This window comes from Pseudophryne corroboree, chromosome 1, assembly GCF_028390025.1.
Source record: "Pseudophryne corroboree isolate aPseCor3 chromosome 1, aPseCor3.hap2, whole genome shotgun sequence".
NCBI classification, from domain to species: Eukaryota; Metazoa; Chordata; class Amphibia; order Anura; family Myobatrachidae; genus Pseudophryne; species Pseudophryne corroboree.
The window spans coordinates 821,970,485-821,987,863 of record NC_086444.1 but is presented as its reverse complement, the minus strand read 5'-3'; the positions used below and the strand labels follow the sequence as shown (position 1 = coordinate 821,987,863).

Below are 17,379 nucleotides of genomic sequence, written 5' to 3'. Positions count from 1 at the left end.
CCTCACCATTCTCAAGATCATTGATACCCCACGAGGTGAGATCTTGCATGGAGCCCCAGGTCGAGGGAGATTGTCAGTGATCTTGTATTTCTTCCATTTTTTTATAATTGCGCCAACAGTTGATCTATTCTCACCAAGCTGCTTGCCTATTGTCGAGTAGCTCATCCCAGCCTTGTGCAGCTCTACAATTTTGTCCCTGGTGTCCTTAGACAGCTCTCTGGTCTTGGCCATGGTGGAGAGGTAGCAATCTGACTGTTTGAGGGTGTGGACAGGTGTCTTTTATACAGATAACCAGTTCAAACAGGTGCCATTAATACAGGTAACGAGTGGAGAATGGAAGAGCTTCTTAAAGAAGAAGTAACAGGTCTGTGAGAGCCAGAAATCTTGCTGCTTTGTAGGTGTCCAAATATTTATTTTCAACAAGAATATACAAATAAATTGTTTAAAGATCATACAATGTGATTTCCTGTTTTTTTCCCCTCCAGATTCTGTCTCTCACAGTTGAAGTGTACCTATGATGGAAATTACAGACCTCTCTCTTTTTAAGTGGGTCAACTTGCACAGTCGGTGGCTGTCCAAATACTTTTTTGCCCCACTCTATATGTATTGATAAGACTTTAAGGTTTTTCCCTCCGTTGTAGACATCTATAGTCCACACCGTTTCACTCTTCATATGTGTTTACTCTCTAATGTAATACTATGAAAAGAAACTTTGGATTCAACCACTCCTACCTTAGTACAGTTCTTTATTTTCTGTACTTATAAACATTCTTAGTATGATTTGGAAAGCATGTTAGGTGGTGTATTTGTTAAGTTGTATAGGATTCTCTTAAGAGTAGCCTTTTTGGTTTAATTTCCAGGTGGAAGAAGGAGGGCGAATTACGTTGTCTTCCAGTGACCTATTGTCCTTAGATTCTGCAACATTAGGGCCCCGGCTAAGAATACATATAGTCAGTGGCCCAAAGTTTGGATATATTGAGAACATAAAAAATGGTAAGTTATTATTATTATTCTCTCTCCTGTAGTGTCTGAGCAGGATGGTTTTATTAGCATGAGTTTGTCACGTGTTTCCTTCTCGCATGTTGCCTATGGGCGATCCACAGCTCTGTCTGTAAATTGCTGAGGCGGTATAAGGCTCAGGAGTACTTATTTTGATGTTGCAGCAGTTTGGAGAAACAAAACATATCTCTTCTGAGCGATTGCTTCTGTCCTGCCCCAGGCTACGTACTGTCTCTGTGACATGTGCTTGCACTGAGAATGAGCTGAGTAGAGATGATTGATGTACTGTACTGTGTGATGGAGAACTGCATCTCAGTATCAGGCCAGCCTTGTCCATACATACATTTATGAGAGCAAAAAAATAAAGTGAGAGTTGTTTATATAAAAAAACAACTACTAATAACAGTGCCAAATAAATAAATATATATATACACTCCAAGTTCCAGCACTCTCTGGAAACGGCAGTATACTGTGCCTGGTGCCCTCCTCAGCATCAGCCCACAGGCTGACTGTTACATAATCCTCCAATGGCTCCAATTTGATGGCCTCCAATTTGATAATCAACACTTGTATATCTGTGTGCGAGGGAGTCTGAATCTGTATGCAAACTGCTACTTTCTGCTACAAACTGCTTTCTATACAGATTAGGACGCATTAGCACACAAATATACAACTGTCGCATATCAAATTAATTAGTGCAGTTTCATGAAGCCGTATTGTCACATTGTATTGTGACCAAGATGCATATTTGCATGAAAAATGCGATTGGCGCAAGTCGTGGCTCTTCCGTGCACCAGGCGTCTCACACCGCATGCCATTCTGAGGCTTGGTGTATGAGGACACATCTGTAGCATGTATTTATAATGTGCACAGGACTATTAGGTGACTTCTAGGATGCTTATAATGCAATGGGATTTTAACCTCTTATATTACACACATATTCCTTATAAATTCTGATACACTGTAAGCAGCATTTATTTGTATCTTTTTTTCCAATTTATTATTTTTATTTATCACAAAGACACTATTTCATATGATATACAGAATACAAACATATTCCATAAAAGGAATCTAAACATACACAACAAGCAAGAAAAAAGAAAAAGAAAAGTGAATGCGTCCTTGACTTCCTTATGGATACACATGTCTATATAATACATCTTTAGGGGAGAGTGTAGGGTGTTCTTTATCTCCATAGTTGAAGAAAAGTTCCTAGACCGGGGATTCATTATATTCAATCTTTCAGGGGACTGTAGTTTTAATAAACTCTTTATACCACCTATCCCGGATCTTTCCCCTGGCTCCTGTTTTTATCAAACTGGTAATTAAGAAAAGTCTCTCTTTCAAACTCGTATGTCCTCTGGCCATTTATGTCCTTGTTTCATTTCTATATGCTTGCCATGATGCCCAATTTCTCATTGAGGAATTGGAGACTGGCAGATGGGTCTGGGACTCAGGGTCGACAACAAAAAGGTCGACACACCTTAGGTCGACGCCAATTGGTCGACACACCTTAGGTCGACATGGACAAAAGGTCGACATGGACAAAAGGTCGACAGGAACAAGGTCGACATGGAAAAAGGTCGACATGAGTCTTTTATGTTTTTTTGGTGTCATTTTCTTCGTAGAGTGACCGGGAACCCCAATTAGTGCACCACGTCCCCTCGCATGGTGCCTTCGCTCCGCTACCGCTTCGCTCGCCACAGATTACCGTTCCAATCGTAGTCCACATGGATCGTTAAGTATGAAAAGGTTCCAAAAAAGAAAAAAATCGTGAAAAACTCGTCGACCTTTTTCTATGTCGACCTTGTTCCTGTCGACCTTTTATCCATGGCGACCTTTTGTCCATGTCGACCTAAGGCGTGTCGACCAATTGGCGTCGACCTAATGTGTGTCGACCTTTTTGTTGTCGACCTGGAGTCCGGATACCCTGGCAGATATAGGTCTTTATTTCATAGTTATAATGTATTTTGTCTATCACTTTTAATGTGCTAGGAGGAATAGGAGATTTCCACAGTTGAGCGACAATAGTTCTAGCTGCAATAAAAATTTGCCCTGTTATATACTGTACAGTATCTCTCTTTTCTAGGAATATTTGTTGGCACCCTGTTTAATAAAGCAAGAGGCGGGTTCGGATTTACATCAAGCCATACTACCTTAGATAATAATTCAAAAATTCCCTTCTAGTATCTGCATATCTTTGGGCATTCCCAAAATTTATGTATAAGAGAGCCTTCTTCTGAACATTGTCTCCAGCATTTACTTGTATCTTATTGGCAACAGATCAGTGGTCGAAGTGGAAATTTTAAAATGCCGGGGAAAAAAAGGGCTATTTGCGCATCGAAGGTGCACAGCCAAGAATAGGGGCACATCTTCATGGGGAAGGGGCGTGGCCACATAATATTACCAATTCAGATTACACCGCACAGTAGTGTCTGTCAGTCACATTACACTACACAGTAGTACCCCTTATACACATTACGCCAACCACAGCTCCCTATACAAGAAAAACAAAAAACATGGAAAAAACTGATTCACGTTCTTTACATTATTTGTCATTTTTGCTCCTTATAGTAATGCCCCTTACACATTATGCCACACGCTGTAATTCCCTTTACACATTATTCACACACCATTCCCTCCAGTCTCGCATGCAGCCGAATCCCCCATTGGGGGATGTGATGCTGCCCAATTCACCAATATCCAGAATGCAAAGCATGCCGGATGTTGGCCCTCACAGCTATCACCATCTTAGAATGGCGGTAGCCCATTGTAGTGTATGGGCTAGATTCTGCGGCTGGACAGAGAGTTCCCCCGAGACCCTCCCCAGAAGTGGCCGCTCTGGAGCATCTCCAGCACATGCGCAGATCCCCGGTAGAGCAGATTGCAGGAACGGGATACTTTTGGAGCTCCTGTCCCTGCGTCTGCACGATGATACAGCCCGCCGTTAGGATTGCATATTGCAATGCGATCCTGGGCAGTAAGATCCCGCCCAGATCGCATTGAATATGTGATCCACGATAAATGGGCCCCTTAGTCTTAAAGCTTACCAGACCTACTTGATGGGCACCTGGTGGGGCTCCACATTACTTACTGAAATATGTAATGGATACACATTACAAGTATGAAAACAAAGGTAAACAACCTAACACGCCTAACATGTTTAACCCCATATTTTGAGGGGAGTCAGGGACATTAGACAACTGGGGGGAGGCAGTCAAGGCCATAAGACCACGGGGTGGGGTGTCAGGGACATTAGACCACTGGGGGGGAGTCAGGGACATTAGACCTACTGGGGGGGTAGGGGGTGTCAGGGACATCAGACCTACTTGATGGGTGCGTGGTGGGGATCCAGTGGAAGCAGGGAGGAGAGCTGGGCGCACCCGACGTGGACGCCCGACACTGCCGGCAGGGATCCAAAGGCTGAAGGGAGGAGAGCCAGGCGCACCACAAGTGGACACCCGGCGGAGAACCAGTGGCAGAAGGGATGAGAGCCGGGTGCACCACACGTGGATGCCCAGTGGAGAACCAGCAGCGGAAGGGATGAGAGCCGGGCGCACCACACGTGGACGCCCGGCGGGAAACTGCAGGGGCACAAAGAAAAAACACATTTCCGGGTCAGTGGAAATGAAGTGCAGGTATGCCATACCGCCGCATACCGGCCCACCTCGACCACTGCAATACAATACATATATATATATATATATATATATATATATATAAAATCACAAGTATATTATTCAAATATTTTAAAAAGTTACAATCTTTACAACATGTTAATATGCCTTTTTAGAAACTGTTTTTTATAATACTTTTCAACAGGAGGCCGAACCCTCTTGGGAAGTCAGATGGGCTCAGACTCTTCATTTACGATTCAGGACATTACAGAGAATTACATCTACTATGTGCAGAATGTCCATGACGGTGTGGAGCCCAGTGCTGACCACTTTAGTTTCTTTATGACAGATGGGTCTAGCCAGTCCGAGGTTCACAACGTCACCATTATTATCCAGGTTGGTGGTATCCTGCTCTGCAGCAAGGGGAGGCAGGTGTTGTAAATTAAATATAAGCTCTTAAAAGAGGTAACAAGTTATTATGGTGTGAATGAGAGTTTAATGACAACATCAGAAGGAGATGAGATTAGGAATGACTTGAAGGAAAGCATGCAGCATGGCGATACCATGGGATGATAACAAGAACAGGAAATAATGGAATGACGAGCAGAAAGAGGGATGTTATCATGAAAACATTTCAGTACTTTATATAAAGTTAGTAACGGGTAGACTATTCTGTTTATATTGCCTAACATTACACCTACCACAGAGTTTATTAAAAAAATATTGTCATTCAGTTTATTAACTCATCACTTTTTGACCTTTATTATTTTAGGGCAAGAATGATGAACCGCCCCAGTTATATTTACTACCGGTAACGGTTCAGGATAATGCGGGAGTTGTAATAAGAAATAACTGCTTAAGTGTCCAGGACATTGATACTCCAGATAATGAGCTAATTTTCATTGTAACAAAATCACCTCTCCGTGGTAAGTTTATATTAAGATTTTTAAAATGTTCACTTTTTGTAAAATGGATTAATGGGGTCTGGAGTATTTACAAGGGTGATTGGGCAAAAAGGGCCTAGAACTATTTGCAGGGTTCAATAACATGTTACATGATAGATTAATGTATGGAATACGGCTCTGCATTGCTCACTGGCATTAATGGTTTAATTATTGTCTGATGATGTTAGCCAATGCCCTTATGGAATCAGCCAAACCCTAATTTCATTAGATCTCATTATATAACCCCACACCGTGAAATCTCTGGTACCAATACAGAGCTAACAGGCGCTTATATTGTCAATATGACAATCTGATAGATGTGGCTCTGCAGTGGGGAAAAACAGGGGTTTATCTTTTGCAATGGGGAGATGTATCAAGCTTTCTAAAGACTACAGGTGGAGACGGTTTCAATAGCAACCAATCAGATTCTAGCTATCATTATATAGAATGTATTTGATAGTTCATAGCTTAAAGCTGACTGGTTTCTATGGGAAACATATAAAACTGCAAAAAAGGATGATAAATAGATGTTGAAGAGATGGTTTTGTGTATATTCGTACAGGTCATTTACGCAGGAGACAATTCTACTCTGAACCATTGGATAATGGGCGTATATTGTCCCAGGGATCCTCCTTCACGTACCAGGATGTGTTGGATGAGCTGATTGTATACATTCCAGAGCAAAGGGCCACACCTTCAGATGAATTCAGATTCTCCCTCTCAGATGGAAGCTACACTGAAACTGGAAGATTACAGTTCTCTATTGAGCCACAGAGAAAAGAGCCCCCAAGGTTGACTATAAACAGAGGCCTGCAGATCTCAGCAGGTATCCATTTTCATTCTAACAGCTAGAAGCCATCAATAATGCTTCTATGTAGCAAGAGATTTACTTTTACAATTTTCGGCATCGCAAAATATGTAGTGTATGTAGCAGAATATACAGATGGGTCCACGGTTATCTTGACTAATTTTCTGCGCCTAGGCACAACATGATTTATTAGCATAAACCCTTCATCTATTGTTCTCAGATGCAATACAATACAGAGAACAATACAGCAGGGGATTAAGTCATTACAGCAGGGGATTAAGTCCGACTGGCCAGTCTCAGTTAATCCTATTAAAGGTCAAGATAAATGTGGACCCATCTGTACCTCCAAGCTGCTGAGACTGTTTGGAGGTACAGTCTGTTCTGGTCACTGCTGCTGCTGCTGTGTGCCACACTACAGAGTGGAAGTGAGCGTGTGCTGTGTGCAGTTTCTACTGGTTCAAATGATCTGTCTCATGTCTCTAAGCAATGTGGCATGCCTTTATAATGATGCAGACACACCACCAGGGTGCTGCACTACGGCTAAACCCAGTAATGATACAACCACATACCTATTAAGGCAAATACATGGAAAATGTATCACAAACATACTGGGCGTAACACTGGGATTGGTGAGCAAGGCATCTTTCCCAACTACAGATATGTCCACACTTATTAAGTGTGCCTACCCTACAGCTCTTAATGGTTTACCAGGATTCAAATTTGTATGAATGCGATGTACTCGTGTTGAACAGAATGCAATGTACTCCTTGTGTCAAATATATCACAGGCCGAGAACTTCAGCCAGACATTTGATTACATTTCCTTAACTGTAACTAGAATTACAGATTCTGATTGTTCCTTTGGGTCACACCACATTGGGACAAATGTAATACAGATGCGTCCTTATATATCTAGCCTCAATGCACCATGCAGCGCGAGGTGCCTGGCGTGAGTAAGCTTCCAGGTCCCGTACAACTCTGCTAACGTTGGGCATCTCTTTTCATCAAAAATGCACCTTATTCACAACACAGTGCAACTATACCGCACAAGGAGACTGTGCTAATTAATATATAACCCTTGTATATTGTGTGCGGGTCTGTATATGGAGCCGAACAGAAATTGTATTGGAAAAAAGCTGTAGCTGCTACATTGTAGAACTGTGTGTAAAGATTCAGAGACTCAGCTGCACACAGATACAAGCGTCATATATATAATTAAACACAACAGTCTCCTTGTGCGTCTTAGACGCCTGACACCAGTAGAGTGCCAAGAGGGGCTGTTAGACGTGACTACAGTAAAGATATATGAGGACACATCTGTAGGTTGCTTTTTTATGAGTTTGAAGTTGCCAGAAATCGCACCGAGATTCCGGCGACTTTGGCCTCAAAGTCGCCAGATGTAATAGAAAGCAAGTTTGTGGCTCACTATGAAAATTTAAGGTTTCAGTCATTTTTTTTTTTGTCACGTTAAAAGTACAAACTTGCTGAAAATTAATTGTAAACTCCCCTAAAACTGGTTGCCCAATTACAGGCAGTGGGGGTAATTCTGAGTTGTTTGCAGCAGGAACTTTGTTAGCAGTTGGGCAAAACCATGTCCACTGCAGGGGAGGCAGATATAACATGTGCAGAGAGAGTTAGATTTGGGTGGGTTATTTTGTTTCTGTGCAGGGTAAATACTGGCTGCTTTATTTTTACACTGCAATTTAGATTGCAGATTGAACACGCCACACCCAAATCTAACTCTCTCTGCACATGTTATATCTGCCTCCCCTGCAGTGCACATGGTTTTGCCCAACTGCTAACAAAGTTCCTGCTGCGATCAACTCAGAATTACCCCCCGTATGCGCTATCTGTCCAGACAGAACATAATAATGAGCCACATTAAATGTGTGTATTGCTTTGTCACTAGTTAATACTCAATTAAGAGTCACCAAAAGTAATGAAAATATTGATGAACAATAATTATTTAATGATTTTTATTATTGGGGGCAATAATGTTTTAAAATAATAATATTTAAATGTATATGAAATAACAATAGCAGAAATATTCCTTAGGCACTACCCTTCAAGCAGCCAATATGTATACAATGGGAGATAACAGGAGAAAAAAAAGGAATTCACAATATAGTGCTATGAATATCCAAATATAAATCACAAAGAAAGTGAGACAGTCCAGCCAATACCAGTCTTGATGGATAAAACTCTCAAGTCCAAGAAAAAGTGGGAAAAAAGCAAACAGGAAAAATATATAAAGGGGAATTCAATTAGCCCCCCAATAATGTCAGGATAAAAAAATGGCCTTTTACTGTGATTTTTTCCCCTATGTTTTTTTCTGGGGAATTCAATTATACCTAATTTTATTCCGAAAAATTACCAGTTTTTGGGCGAAAACAAAATACATAAGATTCAAAATAAGCTCCCAGACCTTTGTGTTTTTGCGGCCACAATCGTGAAAACTGATTTTTCCTCAGGCAGGTGAAAAAAAATCAGTGATTAATGCTTGGAGTGTCAGTTAGCTTTGAAAAATTACCGCGGCTAAATTAATTACCCTTGTAGTTAGATTCTGAATATGACCTATAGGGCCTAATTCAGACCTGATCGAAGCAGCAAATTTGTTCTCTAATGGGCAAAACTATGTGCACTGCGGGGGGAGGGGGGGGGAGAGATATAACATGTGCAGAGAGAGTTACATTTGGGTGAGTTATTTTGTTTCTGTGTAGGGTAAATACTGGCTGCTTTATTTTTACACTGCTGTTTAGATTTCAGATTGAACACATCCCACCCAAATCTAACTCTCTCTGCACATGTTATATGCCCCCCCCCTTCAGCGCACATAGTTTTGCTCATTAGAGAACAAATTTGCTGCTTCGATCAGGTCTGAATTAGGCCCTATGTACATGCAAAAATAATTTTTTTCAATTGGGGCGATGTTACTTAACTAATAATACAAACGTAAATGTGGGGCACTACAAGTGCCAGCATGGATGTACTTCTATTTTTAAGATGGCCTCAATTATCATGAAAATATTGTCTTCGTAATTAAAAATGTTCTTAGTTTGTAATATTATTGCCCTGTTAATAAAATAATTATGTCCCATCAAGATATATATTATTTTATTGTTCCCCGTAATTGATTATTAAGTAGTGGCAAAGTATTATGTATTATATATGTTTAATGTAGCTCTTTGTTATATTCTGACCGGACAGATAGCATTAAAATGCTTTCCTTTCTGCAAGTTTACAAGTCGCAGGTTGTTAGATCTGACAACTTGTATGTTTCAGATTACAAAAATCGTGGTGTCAACTTGTAGAGAGGGATTGTGGTGGGTTTCTGGTGATTTTACCGCTAAACGCAGGCTATTACACTACACTTTTAAAAAATTAGAGGCTATTACATTACACCGATTTTCTTGAGCAACTGTTTTAAAAATGTACCCTAATAAAGTTCAGTGCAAGAATATATCTATGGGATGGATATAATGAAGTCTGAGTTGGCCAGAGTTGCAGGTTCCCGGTCGAAATCGGAGGGTTTTTTAAACCCAAGGCCATGCATTGTATATGATTGCTGCTTGAAAAAAATGTCAGAGTTTGGCTGGGAACCCGCACCTCTGGGTAACTCGGACTTTATTGCATCCAGCCCTGTATGTCTAATTAGTAGTTCTAAATAGGAGAAGAAAAAATAGGATTTTGGTACTTATCAGTTAAATCCTTTTCTTTGAATCCATAGGGGGCACTGGAGTACTCTTGGGATATGGACGGGGTGTTAGCAGGGATAGGAACATTTAAATATTTAAATTAGTAACTCTCCTCCCCCTCCATACTTCCAAGATGCCTCAATGTTTTTTGCTGAGCTGAACAGGAGCGAAAGAGAGGATGTACAATGTAGAATTACATATAACATTATAAGATAACGAACAACTAGAAAGTTGAAATGACAACAGATAACAATCACCCTAACATTCAAACAAGCAGGTGATAATGTGTTCCATGAGAAAGATTGAACTTACCACAATACAGGTGAAACAGCTTTGGGCGGGCGTCCAGTGCCCCCTATGGATTCAAAGAAACTGATTTATCTAGTAAGTACGAAAATCCTATTTTCTTTTTCATCCACTAGGGGTCACTGGAGTACTCTTGGGACGTACCTAAGTTTCCCCCTTGGGCGGGAGAGCTGTATGGCACCTGTAACACTGGACGGCCAAAGCTGGATGCTGAAGCCGCAAAAGTATCAAACTTGTAAAAGCACACAAACGTGTGCACTGACGACCATGTAGCTGCACGGCAAAGTTGCGTTGTGGAAGCCCCACGACCTGCTGCCCATGACGTTCCCACGGAACGTATGGAATGTGCTGAACTCGATGCAGACGGTTGAAGACTAGCATGAAAGTAAGCTTGAAGAATAGTCAGCTTGATCCATCTAGCCAAGGTCTGTTTGGAAGCTGGCCAACTTATCTTGACTGCATCATATAGAACAATGTATCTGTTTTACGCACTGTTGATGTTCAAACTACATAAATCCGAAGCAAACAAACCAAATCCAAAGAAGCTGGAGTTCCTGCAAGAAAACATTTCTGAGTACCCACGCTACCTGGGTACTGCTGCAAATCACTGACATAAGGTAATCAGAGCTGTAGCGTGGATCCATGGCACCCGGAGCAAGCTTGTGTCACCCCCCCCCCCATATATACACAAACACATCACCATCACCTTTCTCAGCCCCCCAGACCCATCACCATCCTCAGGTCCCAGCCCCTCATCTTCCTCAGCCACAGTCCCCTCACTTTCCTCAGCCACAGCCCCTTCACCATCCTCAACCCCCAGCCCCATTACCATTCTCAGCCCACACCTACCTCAGACCCCAGCACCATCACCTTCCCTGCCGCGGCAACCTGAATTATGCCATGGTAGAGCCCCTTACAAACATTACACCTCAGTATAGGCCCTTATATATATTAGGCCATGTAACTCTTTTTACACATTAGGCCAGATAGCCCATTATACACATTACGCCACGTAGGAAATTTTACACAGTACACCAGGTAGCCCCTTATACACATTATGCCATGTAGCTCTTTATACACATTACACCCAGTAGCCCCATATACACATTACCCCAGGTAGCCCCAAATACACATTATGCCAGGTAGCTCCATATACACATCACGCCAGTTAGCCCCATATACACATTACGCCAGGTAGCCTCATATACCCATTACGCAAGGTTGCCCCATATACACATAATACCAGGTAGGCCACTATACGCAGTACGCCACATAGCCCTTTATACACATTACGCAAGGTAGACCCATATACACATTACACCATATAGCCCCATATACACATTATGCCAGGTAGCCCCATGTACACAGTACGCCAGTTAGCCCAATATACACATTACACCAGGTAGCCCCATATACAGATTACACCAGGTAGCCCTTTTATACACATCACGCCAGGTTGCCCCATATACACATTGCCAGGTAGCCAGGAGAGAGTGAGAGTGTGTGTCTCCCACTCCCAGCATCTCCAGGATCTGTCACCCGCCACTCTGCTACTCACATTCCAAGCAGCTCCGGGACTCGCTACTCACCCCTACCTCCAGCAGCAGACCCACCAGAGCCCTCTGAAATTTTCGGCGCCTGGAGCTTGTGCTCCACCGGAACCGACCTCGCTACATCCCTGGGTAATACCCGCATAAACCCTTATAATACAATTTAAATACAAAAGTCAGAAGACATTTGCACTGCACCCAAAGTATAAAAATTCACATTCAGGGACTTCTTTCCCAAAACACCTTTTAAAAAGTTCACTTCTTAGCACACTTCAAATGGAGAAATTCAATGAAGATAGCGCTGCACCAATAATGCCAGAATTCACAGCAAAGGACTTCCTTTCCTGATAAACCTTGAAAACTTACTTTTAAATTCTTACCCGTAGGCCCATAAAGGTATCTTTTCCCCTTCTGATATTGGTTGGAATATTTATTCAATAAATAAATGATGGGGGTTTAGTTAGTGGATTGGCCTTCGCACCGAAGCCTGCAAACCGATCGCATTGGCCAATCCACTAACTAAACCCCCATCATTTATTTATTGAATTGTTGAGGATAAGTGAGCCTACTTTGGTGAGTGCTGGGTTTTCTGTTTGTATGTATTAGAGTGATGTGGTCATGGGCTACATGCACCCCACCCTGTGAGTGGTAAGTGCAGCTGTGTGCCCCGCTTCTGGGGTGGCAAGTGCTGTGTTACGTGCACCCCACCCTATGAGTGGTTGGTGCTTTGCTGTACCCCGCTTCTTGGGTGGCGAGTTCTGTGGTTTTCTATTTGTGTATATGACGGGGTTAATCTATGGTTAACTCTTACTAACCGTGGCCACTAGCTTTCTCATGCACCCCTGTGTGGACTCTATTATCCTGAACCTGCCTCAGCTGTTCCTTAGCAATCTATCTAGCCAATGTAAGGTGACTAGTGTACCTTTAAAATCCATAAAGTCTGTGGCAGGTGCACATTAAATCTAGCAGGCAGATGATGTGTGCAACAGCAGTGTAGTAGTCAGGTTTTAAGACTCTGTGATAGTGTAGGACCTGCTTGAAGGTGGGGTACCTTGGTGATCGGTGTGCAGGCTTCCGTGCATTGGCCAATCCACTAACTAAACCCCCATCATTTATTTATTAAATTGTTGAGGATAAGTGAGCTCACTTTGGTGAGTGCTGGGTTTTCTGTTTGTATGTATTAGAGTGATGTGGTCATGGGCTACATGCACCCCACCCTGTGAGTGGTAAGTGCAGCTGTGTGCCCCGCTTCTGGGGTGGTGAGTGCTGTGTTACACGCACCCCACCCTATGAGTGGTTGGTGCTTTGCTGTACCCCGCTTTTGGGGTGGCAAGTGCTGTGGCTTTCTATTTGTGTATATATATATATATATATATATATATATTTATGCTAATTTATTTATGCATAAATATGAGAAACAGTACATTATGGGGAATGGACAATACTCTCGGCATATTGCTTTGTACCTATGGTACATAGACAATCTGTTTTTAGTGTGGACTGGGACCAAGAGAGAACTTGATTCTTTTGTCACATTTTTTAATCAGATTCCTGGGTCAATTAGGTTCACATGTACTCGTGACTCACACACCATACATTTTCTTGATGTGAATATTAAAATTGAAGCTGGTAGCTTCGTTACGGAACTTTACAAGAAACCAACTGACAAAAATACTCTCCTATTGGCATCCAGTTAACATCCGCAACCATTGAAGAAGGGTCTCCCCCTTTCACAACTAATGCGTGTGGTCAGAATTACTTCAGATCCCCAGGCCTTAACAGGTGCGTAGGATAAAATGGGACAAGATTTTATTGACCGAGGGTATGATGAAAGGGAAGTCAAGGAAGCTAAAACGAAGTGTATGACCATGAATAGGGAAGCCTTACTCACGCCTAAAGTAGGGGAAGAATTTGATGATAGACTTGTATTCTCCAGCACCTACTCCATCTCATCAGAAGTGGTACGATCTGCAATCCTGAAACATTGGCACATACTTAAGACCGACCCAATTCTATGTGACAGTTGTGAACGTGTTCCACTCTTCAGCTATAAACGCAGTCAAAATCTGAAACAACGCATCACGTTTTCAGACATAAGTCCCAGAATTGAACACGGCAAACATTGGCTACATAATGCAACGGGAGCTTTCAAGTGCCCCGGATATGTCAATTGTCGATTTCTAATTACAGGCAGCAGCTTTCAACACACTATATCAGGCAGAACTTATCGCCTCAAACATCGTATGAATTGCGAAACACGCTTTGTGGTATATGCAATTATATGCCCCTGCAAATACATCTACGTGGGAAAGACCATTCGCATGTTAAAGGAGCGCATTAGCATGCATCGATTGTCCATTAAAAAGGCCTTAATAAAGGTGGAATCCAGCACGCCACCAGTGGCAAAACACTTCGCAACACAAGGACATAATATTACAGACTTTCGCTTCATGCCTATCGATTGTATCTCACCACCTTTATTGTGCAGTGTTGGATGGTATTAAATTAATTGGTTACTGCACCTTTAAGAGTTTTATTTGTAAGCTAAGAAATTCCACTATTCTAAATAACTCCTATTTGTACAACACTAAGCACTAAGTGTTCACACTTATGGTCTATAGCATGACTACATGTAGTGTCAAGTCTCTGCACTTTTTGTTAAAGCATTATTCATTTATTCCTGCATTTGCAATTTCCTTATGCTTTTCGGTTACCATGGTAACCACTATAGTCCAATATGTCACTTCCGCTACAGCGGAACCTGTTTGCAGTCAACTGCACACTGTAACCGCGGCAGATTGGTTCCTATCTGTGATATCAGTGCCTTTGCACTGGCAATCCTGTGCATGTTTTGGATTGAGAGGAGGGACTGGCTGCATAACACAGGTGATTTGATTCATGTTTTTAAGATTTGCTATATATACCTCTTGTTTGTTGCTGTCTGTTGTGATGACCCTTTGAGAAAGGTGCGCCAGCACCAAAACAGCTGATGTCAGGGTTGGGGTTGCCATGCCCCACGCTGCTTATGCCTGTCATCATATGCTAAGTATACCTTTATTACTGCTTCATGAGATGGTGTTGATATGCAAATTGAAGATAAATCTTTCATGAATATATGGCTGGTTGTGCTGGTCTTTCCACCATGAGAACCTTTGGGAACTTTTGATGGACACTTTTTACTTTTTCTATTTTATACAGACCTTGCACACCACATTGTGCTGAGGGTGTGTGCGGCTTACTAACTACTCGTCATATATATATATATATATATATATATATATATATATATATGTGTGTGTATATATATATATATATATATATTAGAGATGAGCGGGCTTGGTTTACTTGGTTTTACTCGGTTCTCAAAAGGGAATCTTATTGGCTCACGGACGTCACGTGTTTTGGATAGCCAATAAGAAACATCAGGATAAAACCGAACTGGCGTTAATTCTGGCGTTACATCCGAACCTGCTCATCTCTAATAAATATATATATAAATATATATATATATATATATATATAGCCAAACAATCATAAGCGGCACTCATGGGACTCCTCAAATTAATGGGTCCGACACCCCGATATTCAGCAACGTTTCTGAATATCGGGGTGTCGGACCCGTTCATTTGAGGAGTCCCGTGAGTGCCGCTTATGATTGTTTGGCTATTTTACAGTCGCAGAGCTGTTTAAGAGGGCACCGGGCGAGTTGACTTCTAAAGCACAGAGTGCCGAGTTACATATGCAATATATATATATATATATATATATATATATATATATTGTAGAAAAAATGTAAAGGGGGCGCTCAATAACCAATCATAGTTCACAAATGGTGAGCGATTTTTCAAGGTGAAGCGAAGAAGAGACTGCTGGTTCTGAAACAAACCCTCGTACCAAAGTCACCCAACAACAACATAACTCGTTATTCCATATTCTTTCAAAAATGTATTAAAAACCTTATATGATTAAAACTACACGACTCTTACATTTGTCTTGACATTCATGGGTAAGTTGGTAACATGTGGGACTTGCTGTCTACCCCAGCTGGAGAGGAGCTCCTAGGAGAGCCGGTCCACCCACTTAGTCAAAGACAATTATCCTTGCGTTTCATCTATACAGACTTCCTCAGGGGTGTCTTTAACAGAGAAAATTAAATTTATACAGTATCTATTCCATAGACATACTATTTATGACTTACAGTGGTAACTGGTACATAAAAATATCTAAATATTTAACACATTAAAGAGAATCTAGGCTAAAAAATATGCATTAAGCCAGTATTGATTTTATCCAAAAGGATTTTTATGATAGTTCTTTATGTACAGTATTTCTTATAGGAGGATAGTGGAGGTGAAGTTAATAGTGAAACATACAATAACTAAATATACAATAGAACCCAATCTGCCTTGATATTTATAGCAAAAATCATGGTGCAAATTCACACTTAACGTTGGTCAATTACACCAATCACTTACTTTTTAAGAGTAAGAGATACGTCCTAGCAGTGATTTTTAAGGAAGAATCCCGTGAATAAAAATCTGTAGATATAAAATGTATGTTTACTCCTAAAAATTATTAATCAATTTTTTTTTATTGATTTTCTACTTTCAATCGGCCTATTTCCATACTCACATTAAAATAAAAAATTGGCAAGATATAAGAACATCCAGGATTATTTGTTAGTAGTATGCTCCCTAAAATAGCACATTATTATTTAGTGAAATGTGTTACAACATGAGTGTTTTATAAACTCATTATATAATCTCAATATTTGGCCTAATAATACAAGTGATAGATTGTATTTAATTTATTGCAAATCTATTGTAAATATAAAAAATTGTGTATATATAGATATAAGAAGTAGTGATAGAGAGGAAATGTTAGTGGAGAAATTAAAGAAAATCCAGAAAAATGAGGAAATTTGATTCATAACACGATATACCACCCAACACAAACAATTTGAAAAAATAGTGGAAAAACATTGACGTTTATTGACCAGAGATCCTGATTTTAAATCTTTCATATGTCCAAAACCCAGATTTATATATAGAAAGGCACAGAATTTGAAGGAAATCTTAGTAAAAAGTGCCTTACCAGTTGAAAAAATGACGACAAGAATAATCTAAAGGATTTTACCATTGCGGCTCCTGCATTATGTGTAGGAGTTGTAAGACTAAGATCAAAAGAAAGCAATATAAATCCAATGTAACTCAGCGGGTATAAGAAATCTGTGATTTCTCTAGCATCCATAAGGGATATTGGGGGAAACTAGTACAATGGGGTATAGACGGGGTCCAAAGGAGCCAGTGCACTTTAAATTTCTTAAACTGTGTGTGCTGGCTCCTCCCCTCTATGTCCCCTCCCACAGGTAGTTTAGAAAAAAGTGCCCTCAGGAGAGGATGCACATCTCTACAGCTCCAGACAGTTTTCTGGGCAAGAGCATACATGTGCCGTAGGAGTT

The 17,379-nt window shown here is 41.0% G+C and overlaps 1 protein-coding gene across 1 annotated transcript in view; it reads left to right on the top strand.

The window, feature by feature from the left end:
• FRAS1 (Fraser extracellular matrix complex subunit 1) overlaps positions 1-17,379 on the top strand; it is an 887,592-nt gene that overhangs the window by 737,574 nt on the left and 132,639 nt on the right. The window contains exons 41-44 of the mRNA XM_063919583.1: positions 861-993; positions 4,822-5,012; positions 5,389-5,542; positions 6,123-6,386. Coding sequence (XP_063775653.1) covers positions 861-993; positions 4,822-5,012; positions 5,389-5,542; positions 6,123-6,386 — 742 coding nt within the window. The remainder of the gene's footprint in view (positions 1-860; positions 994-4,821; positions 5,013-5,388; positions 5,543-6,122; positions 6,387-17,379) is intronic.